Genomic DNA, 21,098 nt, shown 5'->3' on the forward strand with positions numbered 1-21,098 from the left:
CCCCAAGTGAGTCAAAGTCTCCTTTTCCAAAGTCCAGGGTCCTTACTCTGCTACCCTCCATCCTTCCTTTCCTAAGGATCCGCAACTCAATCATCTTGTGGTCACTGATGCCTAAGCTGCCATCTACTAGTACATTCCCCACCGATTCTTCCCTATTTGTGAGCAACCGGTAAAGAAGAACATGGTCCCTATTTGGCTGCTCCAGCACTTGCACCAGTTAGTTGTCCCCAACACTCTCCAAAAACTGCCTGGATTGCCCGCGCACTGCTGTATTGCCCTCCCAGCAAATGTCAGGATGATTGAAGTCCCACACGAGAACCAGGGTCTGTGATCAGGAAACTTCCACTAACTGTTTGAAGAAAGCCTCACCCACCACTTCCTCCTGGTCTGGTGCTCTATAGCAGATCCCCACCATGACACCTCTCAATTTCTATAGCCAATAACTGAACACATTTCTGCTGTTAACAATTTTAAGCTGACAAGCAGCGGGTGCAACTCTGGAATTCGCTACTGTTGGAGGACTATTACAGCTTGTGTTGGGACAGGTTCAAAATAGAAGAATTTACTTCAGTTGGGGTTTTTCTTTTCACATTCCCAAAGTTTAAACATTTAGTTTACTGGACAGATGGACTAATCTGAATTGTGTACCAGACTTGCCTTCCCTATAGACCTCCAAAGGTTCACAATAACTCATAATTAGCGAGAAAGCTTTCTAGGTTTTCAGAAGGTACAGGAATGACAAAGAAGAAAAAGTGGTCAGGGAAGCTACCCAAGTAGCTGAAGACCACTGGAGTTCATGAGCTTTCAAGAGTGCATGATTCAGGCATACCCTTAACAAAGCATACAGCTGGGTCCTTAATAGATTCCAGAGAGACCGACAGTGAGTGAAAGGCTAATCAAAGGAGGTGTAGTATATTACAGTGAGAACATATGCATGAATGGTAATACTACTTCAGTGCAATGCTAACTCTTAAAAAGCTGAAATTCAAGCCTAAAAAAAAGCACATAGTCTCTTCAATATAAGAAAACATGCAGAATATCACTGTTGTGAGTGCTACTAGCCAGACAATTAGAACTTGTTATTTCTGTTCCAGGAATTAGTTTCGGGATGCTTTTTACCTCAGTTATCTAAATGAAGTCTGGCATTTACATTAGTTTTATTATTTTATTCACAACTATTTAGATTTGACTACTTACCAGTATTTGGACTGCAAGCATATATTGCCTCTGCATATAAATATTTAGGAATGCAATGGGCCAGAGATCATTCTCATTGGAACATGAAAAGTCAGTTTCAAAGATTTAGGTGTTACTATGAAAAAGGAAAAAAGCACACAAACAAGTGACAGCTTTTATATTAGAGTCATAGCAAAGGACTAACAAAAGCAGACAATTTACAACTGTAGTATTGCAAATTTTAATTTAATTAATAAAGCACTTATTAATTAAAATTTAATATTGAGCATAATTATATAATGAAAAATAAAAATGATACAGGACTCCATGCATGAAGTTAAGTACGGTACACAAAAATCAGATACAGTACCCCCTCTGTAGCTGCAGAGCCTACCTTGAAGAACATACTTCAGATGCAAAAACTGTTGATCAAGTAGGCTAGTGCTTATGAAAAGTTCATGTCTCTGAACCAGTTAATCTCTAAAGTACCCCCATGCCTTACCTTCTGCCATACTCATCCCAGGAAAACAAATTAGAAGTAGCTTAGAAAGCTAAGTGTCCTACACTTGCTATTAGTAATGTACAGTCTGAATCGCTCCTAGAAGACTAGCATCCAAACACTTGAAATATAGGATTAACTTTAGACTGACACTGCTAACCGTATTTGTGGCACAAGTATATTGTTAACTTGCTGCTTATACCCAAAAGGGATAAATGCAAACAGTTAAGATGCATGGAGTTTCTTCAGGCTTTTCAAAAAAGGAACAGGAAAACTTGGTTCTTAATAAGCGTGTTCCTGCAGCCCCTGTACTTTTAACCCAAATACTTGTTCTCTTATCCAATTACAAGAATAAGCACCTGCTTACACATAGACCTGGAAAAGCTAATACAAAGCCAGTCATGCCCATAATGTTTCTAGAAACAGAGACTTATGTAATACTCACCCAACAGTACTTACCTGCAGAACACTGCTTGGAAGATTTTCCAATAATACTTCCAAAACACCATACACATCCATCTGCTAGCTCTACTGTGAGAGATTATGAAAAGTTTTCTGCTGCATTCTCTGAACTAGAGTCCAAAGTCTTAAAGTTATATTGTTATTGTCTCATTTACACCGCCTCCTGCAGACATACATCTCATACTCTATAGAAAGGCATTTTGCTAGCTGTGATAAGAAAAGTTAGCAAAACAATTGTTTGACGCCCTGACTACTGTTGTCATATTTCCCTCCCCATCCCTGTTCCTCAACAGTGATGCCTCTCTCTATTAATAGCTAAACCAGCCACGGTTATGAGATAATCAATCCTTTTGAGGTAAGTGTGGATGGCAACAAAAAAGAATTAATGTTTATTCCATTAAGTAGTGAGTTATATGACCATTTGACCTTTTTTCCCATTTAACTATTGATTGTGTTTCTAACTAGATACTGGCTAGTTATTTACATGCCTTACAACAATATGTACAAATCTCTTGAAAATAAAATATTACAAAATCCATATGGAAGCAGTTTAGTTTTCCATATTTATTATGAATCACATTCACAAATGCAAGACAAAAGTTGCATATAAAAGCTGTACAGTAAGTATACAAAAACTGCATGAAGCTTGTACCAAAACACAATACATACAGAAATTGATGAGAGCTTATTTTATTATTAGGAATGCATCTTGTTCCTAAATTATTAGCAGGAGTTTAATGAAGACAGTAAATGAATTTCATTTGCTATTTAAACTTTTTATAGAGGGAAAAAAAACTACACACCACCTTGATGGTGATATCTATTACAGCCAATGTATAAAACAGCATTTTTCTAAAGTTATAAAAAGTTTCCCAACGTTTCAAGCCTAAAGTTAAGCCTCCATAGGGTCAATTTCAAGTAGAAATTATCCAGGTACATAACCAAAAATATTCAGCCTGATCTGAAAGTAGGAAGTGCTGTGGACAAGATACAAAAATAAAAAGAACTAAATCCTCATTTACATATTGCATGCCCATACTTACAGGTCAAAGGGTTTGAGGAGCATTTACAAAAAGTTACATAAGGACTTCTGAAGTTTACTGGGTGGATTTCTAAAGTGTAGTGCTGAGATTAGGGAGAGACTCATACATCTGTAGAAATTCTGAATACATAACAAACACAACTTATGAATAGGTTTTTCCCTCCCACCTCACAGTCCCTCCAGAACTCCCACATGAATATAGCTTTAAATTAGTAGGTGCTCTCCTGCATTACAGACTAACCAAAATTTGAAAAATCTGATCTTCAGCACATGTAATGTTTTGCAAAGCAGTAAAAAACTAATAATAATACAAAGTAAAAACTACTACTATGGAGATGGAGCAAGTGCTTTTCCTTTCAATCTTTAAGGGCACATTATCTGTATTAATTTAGATCCAGGGCATGCATTAGTCTAGCCACAGCACACATGGCAGGGTTCAGGACCCAAATATTGCCTCTCTACACCAACTAAGGAAAACAGCAAACATACTTACACAGACCAATCCCAAGGAAAAAAAAGCAAGAGTGATATCTCATTAAGCAATCTTTGGCATACAGAGGCTGAGGCAGCAGGGACCCACTATCCCAAACAATTACTTTTAGTCCAACTATCAAAGTCTTTTTGATACAGTTTGGTCACCTAGCAATGAGATTTTCTTTTTTATAAAGTAAGCACACAACACTGTGGCTTGCTGGTGCATGTATTTGCTTTTAAAACGTTGTGGTTTTGCATCTCTGCACACAATATTAGTACAATAGTTTATACCACATACGACGTGGAGGGCATGTGAAACTCCAATGTGAATCTGAATCTTGTAGATCTTTAAGACCTAATATTCTACAAGCCACCACCACGCCCGAGGTGTGTCCACATTCATCAAAGTTTACTAAATGCAGAAAGCATCACCTGATCTGCTACAGACCTCATATGCTTTCTTGGTCTGTTTCTAGAAGCAATCCAATATTAGTTAAAACTGCACAACTGCATGCAACTAATAATTCAGTGATGCTTCTCCTCAAACCTATGATTCTGCTGTAAACATATAAAGAATGCTACTTTAAACCACTTCCCCTACTCTAGGCTGTTCTGCAGTCCCAGTAATTGACTACAGAAGCTGCCAGAAATCCATTATAGTAATTGGGATACAAAGAAAAGCAGAGACATCCCCTACACTAATCTCCCCTCCTGTGATCCAAGAATTACTTCAACTCCTCTAGATAACGTCTCCAGTGGACACCAAGTACCTGCATCTCAGCTCCAAGACTCATGTTTTAGAATATAAAAGACCAGGTTTTGCAAAATCTACCATACTACTGGTTAGTCCACTTGGTAAACAGCACTGGAACAGTGTTTCCACATACAATTATATAAAGAAAAGACTGGAGCAAAGCACACTTCAAAGAGAAAGTTCCAGATTAAAACCCCAAATAAGATCAGCAACTACTTTTTCCTGATTAAAACAAAATTTAACATGGGGGGGGCATGGAAAATATATAAACTGTAGAGTTTACAATGCACCGTTTACATACATTATTTGCAATAGTGGGCTTCAGTAAAGTTCCATTTAACAATATATCACATTTGGTTCTGCATTACACCTACATACTAAAAACCATACAAGTAGAAGATGATTTACAAGGAATGCTCATGGGTCAATATAAAGTTCCAGTTAATAATTCACTTAGAAAAAACGAACAAACAAACAAACTCCACATGTATTACTAGAAAACTGTTGCTTCTGACATTGTTTTCAGGTACTAAATGTACACGTGAAACTACAATGTTTACTGTAATTCATGTTACAGTATTGAAATTTACCAATTCTTGTATAAAAACATGCAATACAACAAAAAAAAAAAAAATCAGATTAGGAAAACGTTACTACTGATGCAGTGTTATAGTTAAATGACATCCAAGCAGGGAGACAGGTTAGATATTATACTTCACATTCCCATCTGCATGTCAGCAAAGTTGTAGAAGTTATCTACATCTCGAGAAGCTGATGTCTTGTCCTCCGATACAAAAATCTATTTTTTTTAAACAAGGAAAGGTTACATGTCAGCAACACAGGCACAACACACAAATCATATCTGCCTCTAAGATTCCTCTATTACAGATATTTTTATTTCTAATTTCTAATTTCATATAAACAGTTTCCTTTAAAAATATAATTCTACAAGTTAGAATCGAGAATATGTTCCTGAAAGTGGCCAAAGATCAGCACTGTAAGCAAGAGACAGGCACTCGTAACATATTTCTCTTCTCTGGTTGTCCTTTCTTCAGAAAGTCCTTTCTAAAATTAAGCTAGGGCCCACCACTTCAGCTATCATCCAGGAGGAAGAAAATGTATTTGGTATGCTCAGAAGCTCAGCTAGAGCAAAGTATTTTGTTTTGCCTCCTCAAGCTTTTCTTTCTTTCTTTTTTAAAGCTATATAAGCTGTTCTTGTTCTTCTATCTGCCCTCCTACTGCTATATTTTTAAAACTCAAGTACTTCTCCCTCAGCAGAAGGTGCCTTTTTGCCAAACATTCAAGTTTATTAATATTCAGGCTTTGCAAAAACTGAATTCAAGTTTCCAACACCAGGGCAGAGGTCCTTGGAAAAGAAAAAATAAACTCCTCCAGCAAATTAGCTACACTAGCTACATTCAAGGACAGACAGCTGTACAAAGGTCCTTCAGTATTCTGACCTGTTTGGACACCAAGGAAGGCTTAGCAAGCCATGTGTGCCCTTAAAAAGCAAGCATCTCTTAATTAAGACCAGAGTTGAAAGTTTATCCCCTAGACTTTACACAAAGCAATTGTGTGGGCTATCCTAACAGGAATGTCAGTTGCTTTCTAACATATTAGAAATTGAGTATTCTGGATGACCACATACATGTAGTTCTTACTCTTCAGGATTAACTTGAACTAGCTATATACAAAATCCAGCTATCTTCCATCTCAAGTCCAATTTAGTCTCAGTTTTGACAGGCAACTGTTTATTCCCTTGTGCAAACACCTCCTTTATTCTGAGGCCATTCCTGTCAGCTCAAGCTATTTAATCCAGCTGTCCACCCCACAGCCTACTGAAACGTTATAATTTCTTAGAGCCCTGTGAAATCCACATATTTCAACAGATCTAATGATTGTTTGGTGTGATACAGTTTGACTATAAACACAATGGCTTCTCAACACCTTTCTCCAAAAATCTGTCCTCCCAGAATAACCAAGGTTTGGGGGTTATTTCCCCCCCAAAAAAACCCTGTATAAGCCTGTACCTGTATAAGCTAAAATAGAGGACTGGGGGACCACATCACTCCAACTGCAGAACCCAGCAAATTAAACTAGAACTGCCACATTCTTAGGTATGCTTTGTCAAGCTCACATATGAAGCCAGTAGCAGAGAGAAATGAATGCACTGCTCCATAGTCTAGTCTAGTCCTTTAACCACTGCATTAAGGAAAGATAAATTTAAAAGAAAATAAAAACAAACCATCAATGTGCCAGAAGTGAAAATCTCAGTTTAAGTCATACCACTTACTTTCACCAAATCCTAATACAAGATTTGCCTTTGCAGCTGTGGAAGGGCTTCCTCACCCCTACGCTACAGTATTCTGAGTGAATGATCAAGCACTTTTCATGCAGTAAGAAATAAGTTATTCAAGGTGTTTTAAAACTGTAAATCCAACAGCAACTCTTCAGAGGATAAAATAGGCTGGTCAGAATTTGAGCTCTCTTCATGATACCAAACCTATTTCTGGAGCATATGAAGCTTCTTTATTAAGTTTGTTTCTTTCTCAGGAATATGCATTATGGGATGTGTCAACTAATTTCTGTCCCTCTTGACGAATGAAAGCTAATGATGAAGTGCTGACGCATTTTTTGGAGTTTATTATTAATACTTCCTTGTAGGAAGAAACTGCTACTTGGTTAGCTCCAAAGGTAAAAGACCAGCAAATTGTAGTTCTATTAATAAAATAACCTAAATAGTGAAAAAAGTTCCATTTGATTCCAGTAATGAGTACACTGTTTCAGCTTTAGAATGAGGAACTGCAGTCCAGAATAAGGAACTGGGAATACTCAAGAACCAGCAGTCTCAGTTAAAAAAAAGGGGGTAGGAGAGTTGGGGGTGGAGGACACAGCTACAGACACCATTGCTCAAAAAAATTATCTACAAGTACGCTTAACAGACTCTCCTTTTGGGGTAAGATCAGTAAGACTGGAAAGCATGAGTCTAATAGAACTGCACATCCCTAGTCTCAATGATCCAAGTCTATTGTGGTTTTTGGCTTGGCTACGGTACAAATACTTGCTAATTACTCTGTTAGCAATGGATGAAGTGGTCTTGCAGCTACAGTAAGATGGCACCTTCCCATGATCCAAAGCCTGAGCAATCATATGCCCAATGATGCATTCTTTTCAGATAACATGACCAGCTGTGTTAGACATTTCAGTATATGTCCCCAGTATGTATTAATCTATTTGTTTGGCATCTTAAATATTTTCAGCTACTTTCCTTTTGTATCACATGAAGCATCTCCTCTGAAATGTTCAAACAGATACCATTTCAAAGAGAGTTATTACAGTGAATGAAGGTGAGACAGAATAGGAATTAAAGTGAAAGAAAATGAGACTGAGGAAAATTAGGTTGTAGAAGAGGAAGAAACCCACTGTAGTATATGCTTAAAAGCATATGTTGCATGTCCCTTACATTCACAACAAAACCTTGACATTTATAGTATAACATTTTCAAAAGATACAATCTTGTCTTATTTCTCTACCAAGCTGTTACTATGCCTATTGTGTAAGAGTTAGAGCACAGTTTGGTTACAAAAGGGACTTGCTTATCTACATTAAGACAAAGACCACCTTTTTTGTTAAGTTTTAAAGAGAAAATCCTACATTCCTAGAACTATAATGACAAGTCAAGTCATCAGCAAGGAAGTTCCCCATTGCCCGCCAGTGAGTGTATTTGAGTTTTGGGTAAATAGAATTATGTCAAGTTTTGCTGACTACAACATGTTTAGCAAAAGGAAAAGGTGTACGTATTTTGTAGTATATCTGAAGCTTATTCAGTGTATGGTAATATTTTTTGAGAACAGAAAGCAGGACAGTAGCTCACCTTGGTTCCACTGAAAACTTCATTTACAATGCTTTGACATCCTTCTACAGCACCATCCCCATTAAACTCCAAAGCAACCACAGGGCCTAAAAGACAATTTTAGGTTTATTCCAAATGCTTTAGATTACTCTCTTAAATGTAACATCCTTCATTTATTATGAACCTTCATTCCATGAGCTTTCTTCATTCCTTGTGAAGCCTAAGTTTTCCAATGGGCACCTAAAAAGTTTGCACAAGCAGTCACCATCATTCTGGACAAGAATTAAAGCTATGGTTAACTGAGCTGTGAAAATACAAGACCTGTCCAAGAAAAAAGAATTGTCAGTCCACGTTGGAAAAGAAGCTGATACAGAAAACTGTATAGGCAGATTCCACTTCCATTTCTTCAGAAAACAGAACACTGCAAAAAGACCAGAAAGTTATAAATTTGAGCTGAAAAACTTACAAGATGGAAGATGTCTGTTAGGAACAGAGACAGGCCAGGAAGGAATTTTTGCCTGGAGTACAACTTGGCACAAGCTAGCTATCACATAGTATTAAACAGATCACTTTCCAATTTCACCTTCAGATACGGTTCTCTTCAAATTCTATAAAAACAGATGCGTTTAAAAATATTTATCTGAAGGCCAGAGTTCACACACTCACATAATGGCTATTATAAGTGTAGGACCAAAAGGAATATGAGCTTATTTTGGGTTACTGTTACTAGGACTAAAACATACACTTATGTTGAGCCATTTGCTAGGGTTGTATTGGATTTATACAAATGGAAATACTTCAACACCCAGATACAAGTGTGAATGTATTCTCTTTGTTTTTAAATACTTTAACTAGAGCCAACCACTATGGTTAATAATAAATTGCAATTCTATGTTGGCTGCCCTTCAGAGTTCTGGCTTTTTTCCTCTTGAATTTCATATGCAAGATAACAAGTGGGGGTGGTTCTCTAGCAGTGGGCATTCAACCTAGAAAGTCTGAGCACAGCTGATCTGCTTTGTGGGACAATGGGCAACATGCTTTGCCCAACCTGTCGATCTTGAGGAACACCAAGAGATGTGTTCCCTGCTTGCAGAAATGTGGCACAGGTAATCTCCATGGCACACTTCTGCTCTCAGGGCCAAAACTATCAATCATGTTATTCCCTAGGACCACATCAGAGTGTCAACTGCATCCCCAAGAACCCCCAACAAGAGAACCTGGGCAGGGACTCCCGTGGCTTCAGGGGCCTGATTCCACACTCCCCAGGAATGGAAATTCTTGGGGTGCACAGAATCAGGCCTCTGAAGCCCCACAAGTGCTGTTGTCCACATTTTCTTGCCTTAAAAGCAAACAAGCAATGGCTGCAAAATAGCACAAAAATCATACCACCTGTGTCATGGCTGCAAATTTTGAGTATTTGTGGCACAAGGGGCATGGATATCCATTTGTTTTGCCTTAGTAAAAATGTTTACGGTGGCACAAAGGCAATGTCTGTTTACACCCTAATAGCATGCTCTTCAGTTGTCTGAAATAAGGTGTTTAAGTCTGTTAGAGGCTTGCATATGCTACAAGCTGCATTAGATCATCTAGGAAGAATGCAGACTTCAAAAAGCCTACCTGCAAGGGTCAGGGAACTATTCATTCATCACTTCAGAACCAGATAAATAACTTCATCCAAGCCAAAAGGCCAAGAAGCCAATATTAATTTAAAAAAAAAAAAGATATATATTCAACAGTAGTCACTCCAGCGGACTCCAACTGTGTCTAAGGGGCAAGAGAATTAATTTCTTTCCTTCTTTCCTCAGCCTTTGTCTGAGAGGAGAGACTGACAAGGAGGGGGGAAAAAAGTGAACATTAAGAAACTTTACCTTTTTCAAGCAATGGAATAAATTCAGATACACGCTGCTGAAAAACTCTTTGAGCATCCTCAGCTTTCATTGAAACTTCTTTAGTCTGAACCAATACAAAGCCTTTTCCAGTCATCTGTTTAAAAAAAAAAAACACACAACAAAAAAAACAAACAAGCCTGAATTAAAAATGTTTAAGGCTGTTACACATATAGGGACAGATACAGGGCCTTTTTTCGAAGCTGGAGCCCAAAGTATATGGTAGTATATTCAATACTATTCCCCTCAGAACATTAAATCACTAGAGCAAAGTGACAAGCTATTTTTCTTCCAGTTCCAATACAAAATGCTTTCTTCACCTTCATACTTCCTTATGCTCTCACTCTATTCATCCAATTTTGGCTTCTAGTCTTTCCTACCCAAAACTATTTGTTAACGTGATTTTTTCCCCACCCTAATTTCAGGCTGCAAGACTTTGACTTCATACGTGCTGGGTACAGTCATTTTGCATATTGGCTTCTATTCTACCCAGGAGAGCATACAAAACACCAGCAAACTCTCCCTATGTGTGAAGAAGCACATTTGTGCCCAAAAGCTTGCAAAGAACAATTTTTCCCAACTATTTAGTTGGTCTAGTAAGAGATATCACATCTGGATAAAGAACCTCGTCTGCCTGGGTACAAGCAGATGCTAAAACTAACTGGAAATAGGTGTTCATAGCCTTTAAAAGTCAGCAAGTTTCCTTGTGAGCAATAAACCTACCTCATGGACCTGCTTCCTCCTCCTGCTTCATTTTACTACCACAAGGAGTCAAGAAGCAGTTACCGAACCCACATTTCCAGCAGAAGTCTTAACTGGTGTCTTATATTAAGAAGGACTACAAAAAGGAGTCCAAGAGTTCCAGTATTTCAACACTGGATGGAAAAGGATCAGTCATCTTTAAGGAATAGTTTAAACCAGCGGTGCTCAGCTTTTCGCCCAACAGGCCAGATGAGTGACATGGGGCTAGTACATGAGCTAGATCAAGCTTCATGCCTCAGCACAGGACCCTGAGACTCAACACCACCCCTCCCCTCCCACAAGCCTGGGATCAGGCCCTGGGGCCCAGCACCACCTGCTCCAGCATTCCAGAAGTAGGCTCTGGGACACTACACTGCCCCTTCCTGAGCCCCTACACCAAGGTTAGGTCCTGGGACCCCACCCCACTCCTGCCCAGCCCTATGCACATCCATACATATAGGGTGTGGAACTTCCCAGAGGTCTGTAAATTTGGTGCCACCACTCCACCACCTCCCTGCAGGCTGGATGACACAGCACTGCAGACCAGATCTGCCCACAGGTCAGCGGCTGAGAACCGCTGGTTTAAGACCTTGTTTTGGTGTATCGCTGTTCTCCCACAACCTGTCGTTCCATGAACTCCTCACAAATTCTTTTCTTGGGTAGCAATAATTTCTTGTTGGGGAAACATGATTTTTCAATAACAAAACAAAACCAAAACAAACCAAACCTTTCCACTAAAAGATGTACAGAACATTAGGGAAGTTCAGATAAGCATGTCTTCATGTCAGGTATCTTTGTGTGTGCTTTAATCAGAGTGGCTCCAAGAGCTGCTCTTAATTAAAAGCACCTGATTGTCTCATGCATCAGCATCCCCATGCTCAAAAGTGGCAGTGGGGGCACTTTAACTAAAGCTCATTAAATGAGTTTTAGTTAAAGCACCCTCACCATCATTTTTAAGCATGGGGACACTGATATACAATATGCTGGAGTCTGCTAGAGTGTGGGAATTACCATGTTCCAGCGGATTTGATTATAGTGCATCAAAGCAGCCTCACTGCTTGTGTATAGGTACCCATAGAGATGAAGCCTAGCTCACGCATTTCTCCCTCCACTGGCACTATAGATAACTTGCTGCCTCTTCTTACAATGCAAGCCAGATTTTTTTTTTTTTAAATCAAAAACAAAAGGATAAAGGAATTTACCTAATAAAAGTGGGATTTACTTTTACATTTATCTTCCATGCATATGGAGTTTGGAGAGGAGCACTGTCCTAACAATATGCATAATGAAGCAGTCAGCTGTTCTTTCTATCAGGATCCTGCCTTTGCTGCTGATAATGTATGTAACATAGGCTGCATAGTGAGACTGACGTACTAGCATTTTCACTCTGCTGCACCTACTGTGGGGAACAAACAAAAACAAATAAACAAACAAAAAACTTAGGGTAAAAAACAGGCACTGAATTTGCTGGGGAGAAAGCCCTTTGTCTTGGGATCCTATGGACTTATAAACCTTTTGTCTCACTTAAGTACTCGTGAGGCATTCAAGATAAAATTGTGCTAGTACTTTGTCCCAGGACAACTGCTGTGTAGTCCCAGCTCAAACTACAACATGTGTAAAGGGCTATGTCAGACGCCTTTGATCAGAGTCAAAACGTGGGACAAATCAGAACTGCCTTAAGTGAGAGGTCTGTTCATGCCCACAGGGCAACTGGGGTACACGCACATAGATCTCAAATCCCAATTAATCAGTGATATACTGAATAAACTGAACTCCTGCTCTCCTGGGACAGTCATAAGCACCTAAATCTGTAAAAAAAATGAATGTATGCAAAATATAAGGTTGCCAAGTTTCAAAATGTTTCCAATGAAGCAAAACTACATCCTAAAAAATGTGCTAGTAGACATTCAGAAGCAAGACACTAACTTCCCAATTTAGTTTATCTGATACTGCAGGAAATGCAACGCTTACTAAAGTTCAAGCTACAGCAGACAGAAAATGGTCACTTACTTCATCAATTAACTTTCTGGCATTTGCTGTTGTATAGTCACCAGCAAACAATACTGCCAAACATGATTCATCACTGCTCTTCTGCCTTTGCCCCCTAGTTATTGGAATGATGCTCCTTGTGGCATCTGTAGATATTCTGACTCCTTTCAATTCTTCAGAAGTTGGCAGAGGGACAAAATCCTGAACTGCACCATCTTCAGGCAGAAGACTCCAATTGTTTTCTCCTGACACAGGTGTAAAGTCATGGATGTTGCTCCACGTGTTATTGAAGATGCTAAGGCCTGCATCTTTGAACTGTAAAGCCAGCTCCGGATAGTAGAACTGGAAACAGCCAAATTTCATGCCTGTGGAAGACTCTATAATGGGTTGGGTAGCACAGCACAAGAACACCTCCAACTTTCTGCAGTCCCGGGTGCGAAACTGTTGGCAGGCCACTACGCACTTACAGTCTTTGCAGTCACGGAAAAACACACTGCCTTTTACGGGTCCTAAAAAGATTCGGCAGTTTGTACAGTCATCAATAGTGATGGTAGCAGAATGATCAAAGATGTAGATGTTACAGTTCTCACACTCTTGAAGGACAAATTGTTGTCCTGCAACTTTTCCGGGTAAGCGGCCCACAGTTTCATCTTTAAGTCCAGAAAACGTATAGTCTTTCGGATCAACCTAGAAATTAAAAAAAAAAAAAAAAAGTTAATTTAGCTTTATAAAGAATAATGTAGTAGTTGGTATTAAAAGTCTCCCTCCCCCACACTAATTAGCTTCAATAGCAAGAGACTGAAGTGTCACAGAACTGTTCAGGACTCGCATATTGAGAAGAGACCTGTGTCTCAGATTTTGTTCAAGATGATCTTTTAGTTAGTACCCTGAGAAAAGATTACTGGTTTCAATTCCTGGCCGATGCTCAGTCAGACACCCTGCACAAATCTACAACAGCCTGCAAATGAGTTTTTCATCTAAAATTAAAATAGTTACCTCTCCTTCCCTTCCATTTGTGAAAGAAACTGTTAGGTCTTTCAGAAAAGGTCTCATCTCATGATATTTTTGTACAATGGACTCCCACATCCTGCTGTGATACAAGTTATTAGCAATGAATGACTAACATCCTCTGAACACCCTAGGCTGCCATCTCTGACCCTGTCATCTTTCTCGGTCATTATCTTGCGCACCTCTCCCCTAACACTCTAAAAAAAAAACAAAAAAAACCGCTATGTATAAGATGAGCTTTGTAAAGCTTGTTAACAAGTTGCCTTTCCAGACTGCAATATTACTAAACAGACTTGCAAGGTAGGGCATGGCCCTCTTCCTAGGTTAATATATGCTCTGGTATTCCTGAAGTAACTGCCATTATAGTGGCCATGCACTAGCACCTTTCATTTACCCTGCTCTATATCTTGCTTTGACACTGAAACCAAACACCGCTATGCAAGGTCACCTGTCCACCCTATATAAAAAAACAAATATTAGAAATCTGTTGATCTCTGCAGACAGGACTTCTTATACAATAAAAATAACTGAATAGTCAGCCATGATTTATTCTTTAGAAGAGAGCTTGAGTAGAGAGAGTGAGCAAATAGAAAAAGCATACTACCAGGGGTCAACAACCTGTAGGCCTCTGGGTTTGAATGTGGTCCAAGAAGATGCGACTTAGCTCAGTCCAGCACAGGTTTGGGCAAAGGCAGCTGTGCTGAGCCACCCAACCCCTCCGCAGCCCTCCCTGCCTGTGCTTACCCAGCCCCTCTTCAACACAGGTATCTGCAGAAAAATTAAGTGCAGACATCTTGGATATTCCCAGGGGTGAAGATTTGCAACCTGCAGAGCCACAAGCTCCTGTATCCAGTAGCAAAAAGGGTTCTAAGTCCTGCACTATACTATGTTCTACACAAAATATTCAGTTTGGAAGAAATAAGAATATTAACATTTTCCAAAACGGCTTCAACTCTGCCCTTTTCTGTGAGCACATTAAGATAGCATCTTACAACACCTAACACAGAGATATCTAACATTATACATACAGTCTTACACGTGCAAGATGACTTCAGAAAACTGGTATTTTCTGCCCCCGTAAAACCAGGTCAATCTGACAGCCTTGGAGAATTTTCTAAAGCCAGTAAGAGGGTGAAACTCGCATGATCAGATTTATGACTAATAAATCCCATTTTCCAACCCACCAACAGTAATACTCTAAAAATGCACACAAGGTTACGTAGAAAATGTTAGCAAGAATGCAATGGATATGAGCAAGCCTAAGATTCACAAATGTGTTTTGCAGAGTATCCTTCTCCCCCATTCCAACCTTCTTCTTTGGACAGTTTGAATGATTTACCCTGACTGGGCACTATCAAATTATTGAAAGTCTTTGTGATGAATAAAGAAAAAATTATTTCCTCATGTGTAAACAAACAAACAAACAAACAAAAACCCTAGAGGGAAAAAGTTAGTTAGATGGGGTTTTAAACAGCCACTGAGAAGTATGTTTACAGTACTTAAAGGAGAAGCAACAAGTTGGCCAGATTTTGTAAGCCAGGAATAGGCTCCTGAGTTAGAGGCAGTCATAACTGGTCATGTTCACATGACAGCATGGGATAGAGCACGCACAGCTCCCTGCCACTGAATGCCACCAAAGCCCAATATCTTTGGTCCAGATACAATGACTCCATGAGCCATAAGTTTCCTGTTTTAAATCATACTGCCAGGCTGTAAGAAAGGCCACTCTACAACAAGAATAGCCTTACTTTCAGAATAGCCTTACTACAAGCCCTTTGGGGCAAGGACTGTATTCTATTTGCACAGAGCTTTGTACCAGGGACCCATTTAGCTGACCAGCAGCTACACATTTAACTGTGCAGACCCCACACAGCCTCCTAGAGAAGCCAAAGGAGTAGAAATGAACAAGGTGAATCATACCTTGATCCTTGCCACAATGGTATGGAAGCATTATCAACTAGCCTAGCTGACTTCTGCACATTTACATTACAGTAATTCTATAGGTCAGGAAAGCCCTTTCATCGGGAAAGAAACAGATGAAGACTAGGGATGTCAAACTCGCCAGCTGCCCAAGGCTGGATCTGGATTGCAGGGCTCCTTGTGGGCCAAATCCAGCTCAGGACACTAAATGGGTCTGACAGCAACAGTTCCAGCTCCCACCTGATGACAAGCATTTCAGGCCAGGGTGGCAGCTCTGGTACAGAGTACATGGTAGCAACAGCTCCAGTTACAGTGCACACAGGCAGGGCTGGGGCTGCAGTGGTGACTATGGGCAAAGTGGCCAGACGGTAACCTGAGCTATGTCAGCCCTCACTCACCCTCCTGATCCCAAATCATCATATCTACAAATTCTGCAGTAGGCCACTCCCTCTAACCCCAAACCATGTCCCCCAACTGCCAGTGGCCTGTAGCTTTGCAGATCTGGCCTGTGGGCCAAATGTTTGACATGCTTGACCTACACCAGAGAGACCCTTCTCAGAATTTTTTTCCCCAAATACCCAACGCCAGTCTGCCCACTACTACTGCAACCAAAGAAAAACATGAAAAAGGTATGAAAAGAGATGACTATGATGGATGCAGTGCAGGAGCAGGGGACACACTATGATGTACTGCATGTTACAGTTTCAAATTTAAAATTCTGGGCAGGTTTGATAAGAATATTATTTTAGGTGCACTAGAGGGCAGCAAAGGACTTGCAAGATTCATTGAGAGAAGTAATCAAGACCTTGTTAATCCATCAGATGACATCAAGTAAAATATTCTGGGTCACTTCAGGAAAAAAAATATTATTGCTTAAAAATAGAGCATGTAGTAACAAAAGAGATGTTTCTCCTAAAAATGGGAAGATGGAAGTTTTGACTTCTGCTATTTACCCTGAGCCTATGTCCATAAATTGGCTTACAAAAAAAAAATAGTTTTCAGAACTTCTGTTATTTTGGTCTGTTCTGAAACTTCATTAAATTGTGTGAAAATACATTCTTCAATATACTCTTTTTTCTTCTAGTTTCACACAGGTCTTTTACAAGCATGTGATAGCTGACTGACCTACCAGTTATACACTGGCATCAGCTGATAGGAACTTACAGGAAATGCATCTCAATCACTTAGTCACGATCAGGCAGCCTTCTGTATATGTTACAACTGAACGAACAGTCAGTTCACACATTTCCTGACTTGAGTGCCCAGCTGTGCTTCTTAATGTAGTACTCTTAAATACAAGAACCATACAGCCATAGAACATTGTTGTAACTTTAATTAAATTTGATTTAATTTTGTCACGGCCCTGAGAAATATGTCAATTCCTATTACAGAAATATTGCAGAGCAAAAAAACCCCATACAGACAGAGAATTAGCTTTACTCAAACTAGGATAAGTGAAACATCCTGCACAGAATTTTTATTTTATGACAAAGATTAGCTTTTGCCCATGCAAAAATTTCAGCACCTTGGAAGGCAGCCTGGAGAACAAGTGTATTAACAATTAAAATGAATGCTTTCTGTAAACAAGTAGTTTTGTGGGAGGAAAAACTATATTAAAAAGTTTAAAATAAACCTCAGATGGAAAGAATTCTAGGAAAAGCTAAAATTTATGTTAAATGGTTAAAAAAAAATTCCCGATTTTTCTAAGTTATCTTTAAAAAGGGTTACTACTGCAGATATCTGAAGTTCCTCTAAAAAGAAACTTACATGCAAGCTACACAGGAGAAGCTGTAAGACTACAAAATGCTGCCACATGCAAAAAGCAAAATTTAGGAAATTTTCACAACTCCCCTATTATAAAAGATTTTTGTAACAGCAGGAAGTTAGATATTCAGAAGTGCTGACCAAGCAATGTTAAAAAAAAGTCTGTCTGGAATACACACATTAATGAAAACATTAGGTCATTCAGCAGAGGCTCATGCATAATTCAGTTTCCTCACCGCTCAACATTCTGATGCAAGGTCCAACAGGTTTTGATTTAGTAGCAACCTTGATTTAGCAGCTGTTGAACACAGCTATCACTAACCAATTAAAATTAAATGGTCAAATCCATCTTGAACGTGGCAACAACTTAGCAGTAGTTACCTGTTCAATAGCAAATAAAGCTAGGTGGGGAGAGAAGGGATACACAGACTTGAAATTAAGCCTTACATGCTTGCTTCACTCGTTTGTACCCTGGGTTCTGCACCAAGAGCAGAAGTGTCATAGGTCAATCATCCAATAGGCTGAAACAGATGAGAATTTCATCCATAACATTTCAATATCTAAACAGGGATTTTTAAGAGCTATGCCACAGGTTTCCCCATCCTTTGCATCCAAGCACATATTAGATCATGTCAGCGAGCAACTCTATGAGATAGGAATTTCTAGCATGTTAAGCACATGCCACTGTAAGATGCCTTTTGTACTACTTTTGCCAGCAGGAAGCTAACGAGGGAGGAGAATGAAGGCAAGGCCTGTAGAGAGAGGTTATTTAATGTTGCTATGTTGTGGCAGACCACTGTCTCTGTCTACCTATGAATCCAGGCACTTCTGGGATTACAAGCTGACACTTCCGTTAATGCAGCCCAACATGTTGTTAGATTTTTGGCAACAAAAGCACACTGCTGGCTCATATGCAGCTTATGGTCTACTGCAGGGGGACAAAATGCGGCCCGCCAGGCCATTCTATCTTGCCTGCGGGGCCCCTAAAAGATTTAGAAAATTAATATTATCTGCCCTGGGCTGCCTGTCATGCGGCCCTCGATGGCTTGCCAAAACTCAGTAAGCGGCCCTCTGCCCAAAATAATTGTCCACCCCTGGTCTACTGTAACCTCCAGGTCCTTCTCAGCAGTACTGCAACCTAGTCACACACTGGGGAGCGAGTATTTTGTATATGCAATTATTCTGTCCCAAGGACAAATGCAACATCTGGCCAAGTTTCCAACCCTCCACAATCCCAGTGCTCTGCTCTCCTCCCCAGAAGCAAGGGGAAGGAGAGACGGAAGATGAACAAGCAGCAGGGTCTACACCCCTACCAATTTCTATGGTGGCTTGCAAGGAGATCCTTCAGCCTTGCCTCCAATGCAAGAAGAAGGGGCTGATTAGGGACAGACTCCCCACAAAGACAAGTTTTGTAACACTAGAAAAACATCATCTGGAAGGGTCTGGAGGCATAAGGAAGAAAAGGATCATGAAGATGCAGAAGTAACTGTCTTAGTCATTAGTGTGCACAGCCTCTCCCCTTGGAGAAGCTTCTGCATATTCTCACTGTGGTTTATCAGGAAGTAAAAGCATCCCACTCTCCCCACAAAAAAAGGGGTGAAGAGTTCCAAGGTGAAGGGCGGAAGTATTCTGTCAGTGGTTTTCAAGCTGTGGTCGGCAGACTAGGTCTAAGGGGTCCGTGAAAGATAACTATGATCTATCTAAAGTATGTAAATACTCACACTTACAATTCAAAGGGATCTACACCTCCATTCTACATTTTTTAGTGGTCCACAACTGAAAAAAAAAGGTTGAAAACCTTCACATTCTATGCAAATACAGCTGAAAAGGAACTATAAGGAACAAATTCTTGCCTCAGTCACATACAGCTTCAAATACTGTATTTACTGAAACTCAAGACGAAGACATTTCCCCACCACCACCACCACACCCGCTTCTTGGATTCCAGTGGGGGGGGGGGGGGGAAAGAGGGCAGGTGGATGCTGCAATAGTGGCAGCTCCAGCCAGGTTCCAGGGTCCAGTCTGGAGCTGCCAGTTGCTAGGCCAGGCAGGGGTCGGAACAAACAGATGCTCTGAGCCCAAGACTGGAGTGGGACCGGGGCCTGACAGAATCAGTGCCACCACTGCTCCAGGACCGAGTGGGGGATGGGAGGGGAGCAGGGGCAGGCAGCAGGAAGGCCAGGCTGCTAGACCTCCCTACCTCCCCTTGCTGCAGCAATGAGGGGGATAAATTTAAGATCACCTCCCAGTAATTAGATTCTATATATGGAAAATTATAACAAATTTAAAATGTTTTAAATTGAGAAGTATCTTTGTTTTTGGTAAATATGGTAGATTTAAATAATCCATACAAAGAAAGTGTGAAGGATGCAATGGATGCACTTTAATTGAATACATTTTAATATTTCCATGTTAATGGACACTTGGCAAGCCATAACAAGGATGCCTGTAAAGGCCAATTGTATATGCATTCCAAAGAGGAGTATGCCAGACTATTTATCACGATTAGTCTCTCTCATTAAGTGTGTAGGCTGTAGCTATGGCAGTGAGAACAATATTCCCCTGATAATTATCTGTTCAATAGCAGACAAAGTCCTTAGAGCTTTATGAAACAACACTCCAAACCCAATGCAAGCCATATGCAACAGTTATGTGGCACTCATATATGTGTATTTGATAGGTCTGTGAAACACTCACATTTTCATTGATGCCACCAAGACAAGAAAACCCCTCAAGGAAGGTTTATGGAAGGGGTGCTCCATGTATCATTAACTAGAGATTATAATATAACGGTCAGAGAACTACTGTCCCAAACAACTCAGGAAATAGGGTAATATTCAATGTTCAGTGCAGTTCAGTATGAAACAGGTAATAATATTAGAAGCAGGTTGATTTGGTCAAAAGGCTCTCCTTGATGTCTAAAGAACTGTTTTATCAGACCTTAAAATCATGGCGTCAGCTAAAATTCAGGCTCAAATGGATACTTTTCCCAAGCTAGGAACAGGAATCCAGTAAACTGGAAAACAATAGAAGTGCTAGCCCTAAAATATTCAAAGGCAAAACTGTTATGGAATCAGTCTGTGAATCAAAATCTAGATATTGACATGAACTCACTGACACCTGATAAAAAATAAATATGAATACAGGCCATATAAAATAAAATAAAATAAAATAAAATAAAAAAAGCTTACTGCTCAAAAAGAAGGATCTCAGATGCTTGCAGTCAGTTGGATCAATATAATAGCATGAGTTTCATAGTAGCTAGGGTCAGGAAAGACCTGAACAGACCACCTAGCCTGACCCCCTGCCACAGGCAGGAATGAATGCTGGGTTCACAAGACCCCAGGCAGGTGATCATCCAACCTCCTCGTGAATTTGCCCCAGGTAGGGGTGAGGACCACTTCCCTGGGAAGTTGGTTCCAGATTTTGGCCACCCTAACTGTTAAATATTGCCTTCTGATCTCTAACCTAAACCTATTCTTCATCAGCTTATTACCATTGTTCCTTGTCACCCCAGGTGGTGCTGGGGA

At 39.9% G+C, this 21,098-nt stretch overlaps 1 protein-coding gene across 1 annotated transcript in view; it reads right to left on the reverse strand.

The window, feature by feature from the left end:
- Nucleotides 1-2,686: 2,686 nt before the first annotated feature.
- RP2 (RP2 activator of ARL3 GTPase) overlaps nt 2,687-21,098 on the reverse strand; it is a 30,444-nt gene continuing 12,032 nt past the window's right edge. The window contains exons 2-5 of the mRNA XM_090064682.1: nt 12,898-13,563; nt 10,129-10,243; nt 8,282-8,367; nt 2,687-5,206 (exon numbers count right to left, since the gene is read on the reverse strand). Coding sequence (XP_089920808.1) covers nt 5,123-5,206; nt 8,282-8,367; nt 10,129-10,243; nt 12,898-13,563 — 951 coding nt within the window. The 3' untranslated portion in view covers nt 2,687-5,122. The remainder of the gene's footprint in view (nt 5,207-8,281; nt 8,368-10,128; nt 10,244-12,897; nt 13,564-21,098) is intronic.

Source organism: Crocodylus siamensis, chromosome 1 (genome assembly GCF_052110815.1).
Source record: "Crocodylus siamensis isolate JL-2025a chromosome 1, ASM5211081v1, whole genome shotgun sequence".
Classification (NCBI taxonomy): domain Eukaryota; kingdom Metazoa; phylum Chordata; order Crocodylia; family Crocodylidae; genus Crocodylus; species Crocodylus siamensis.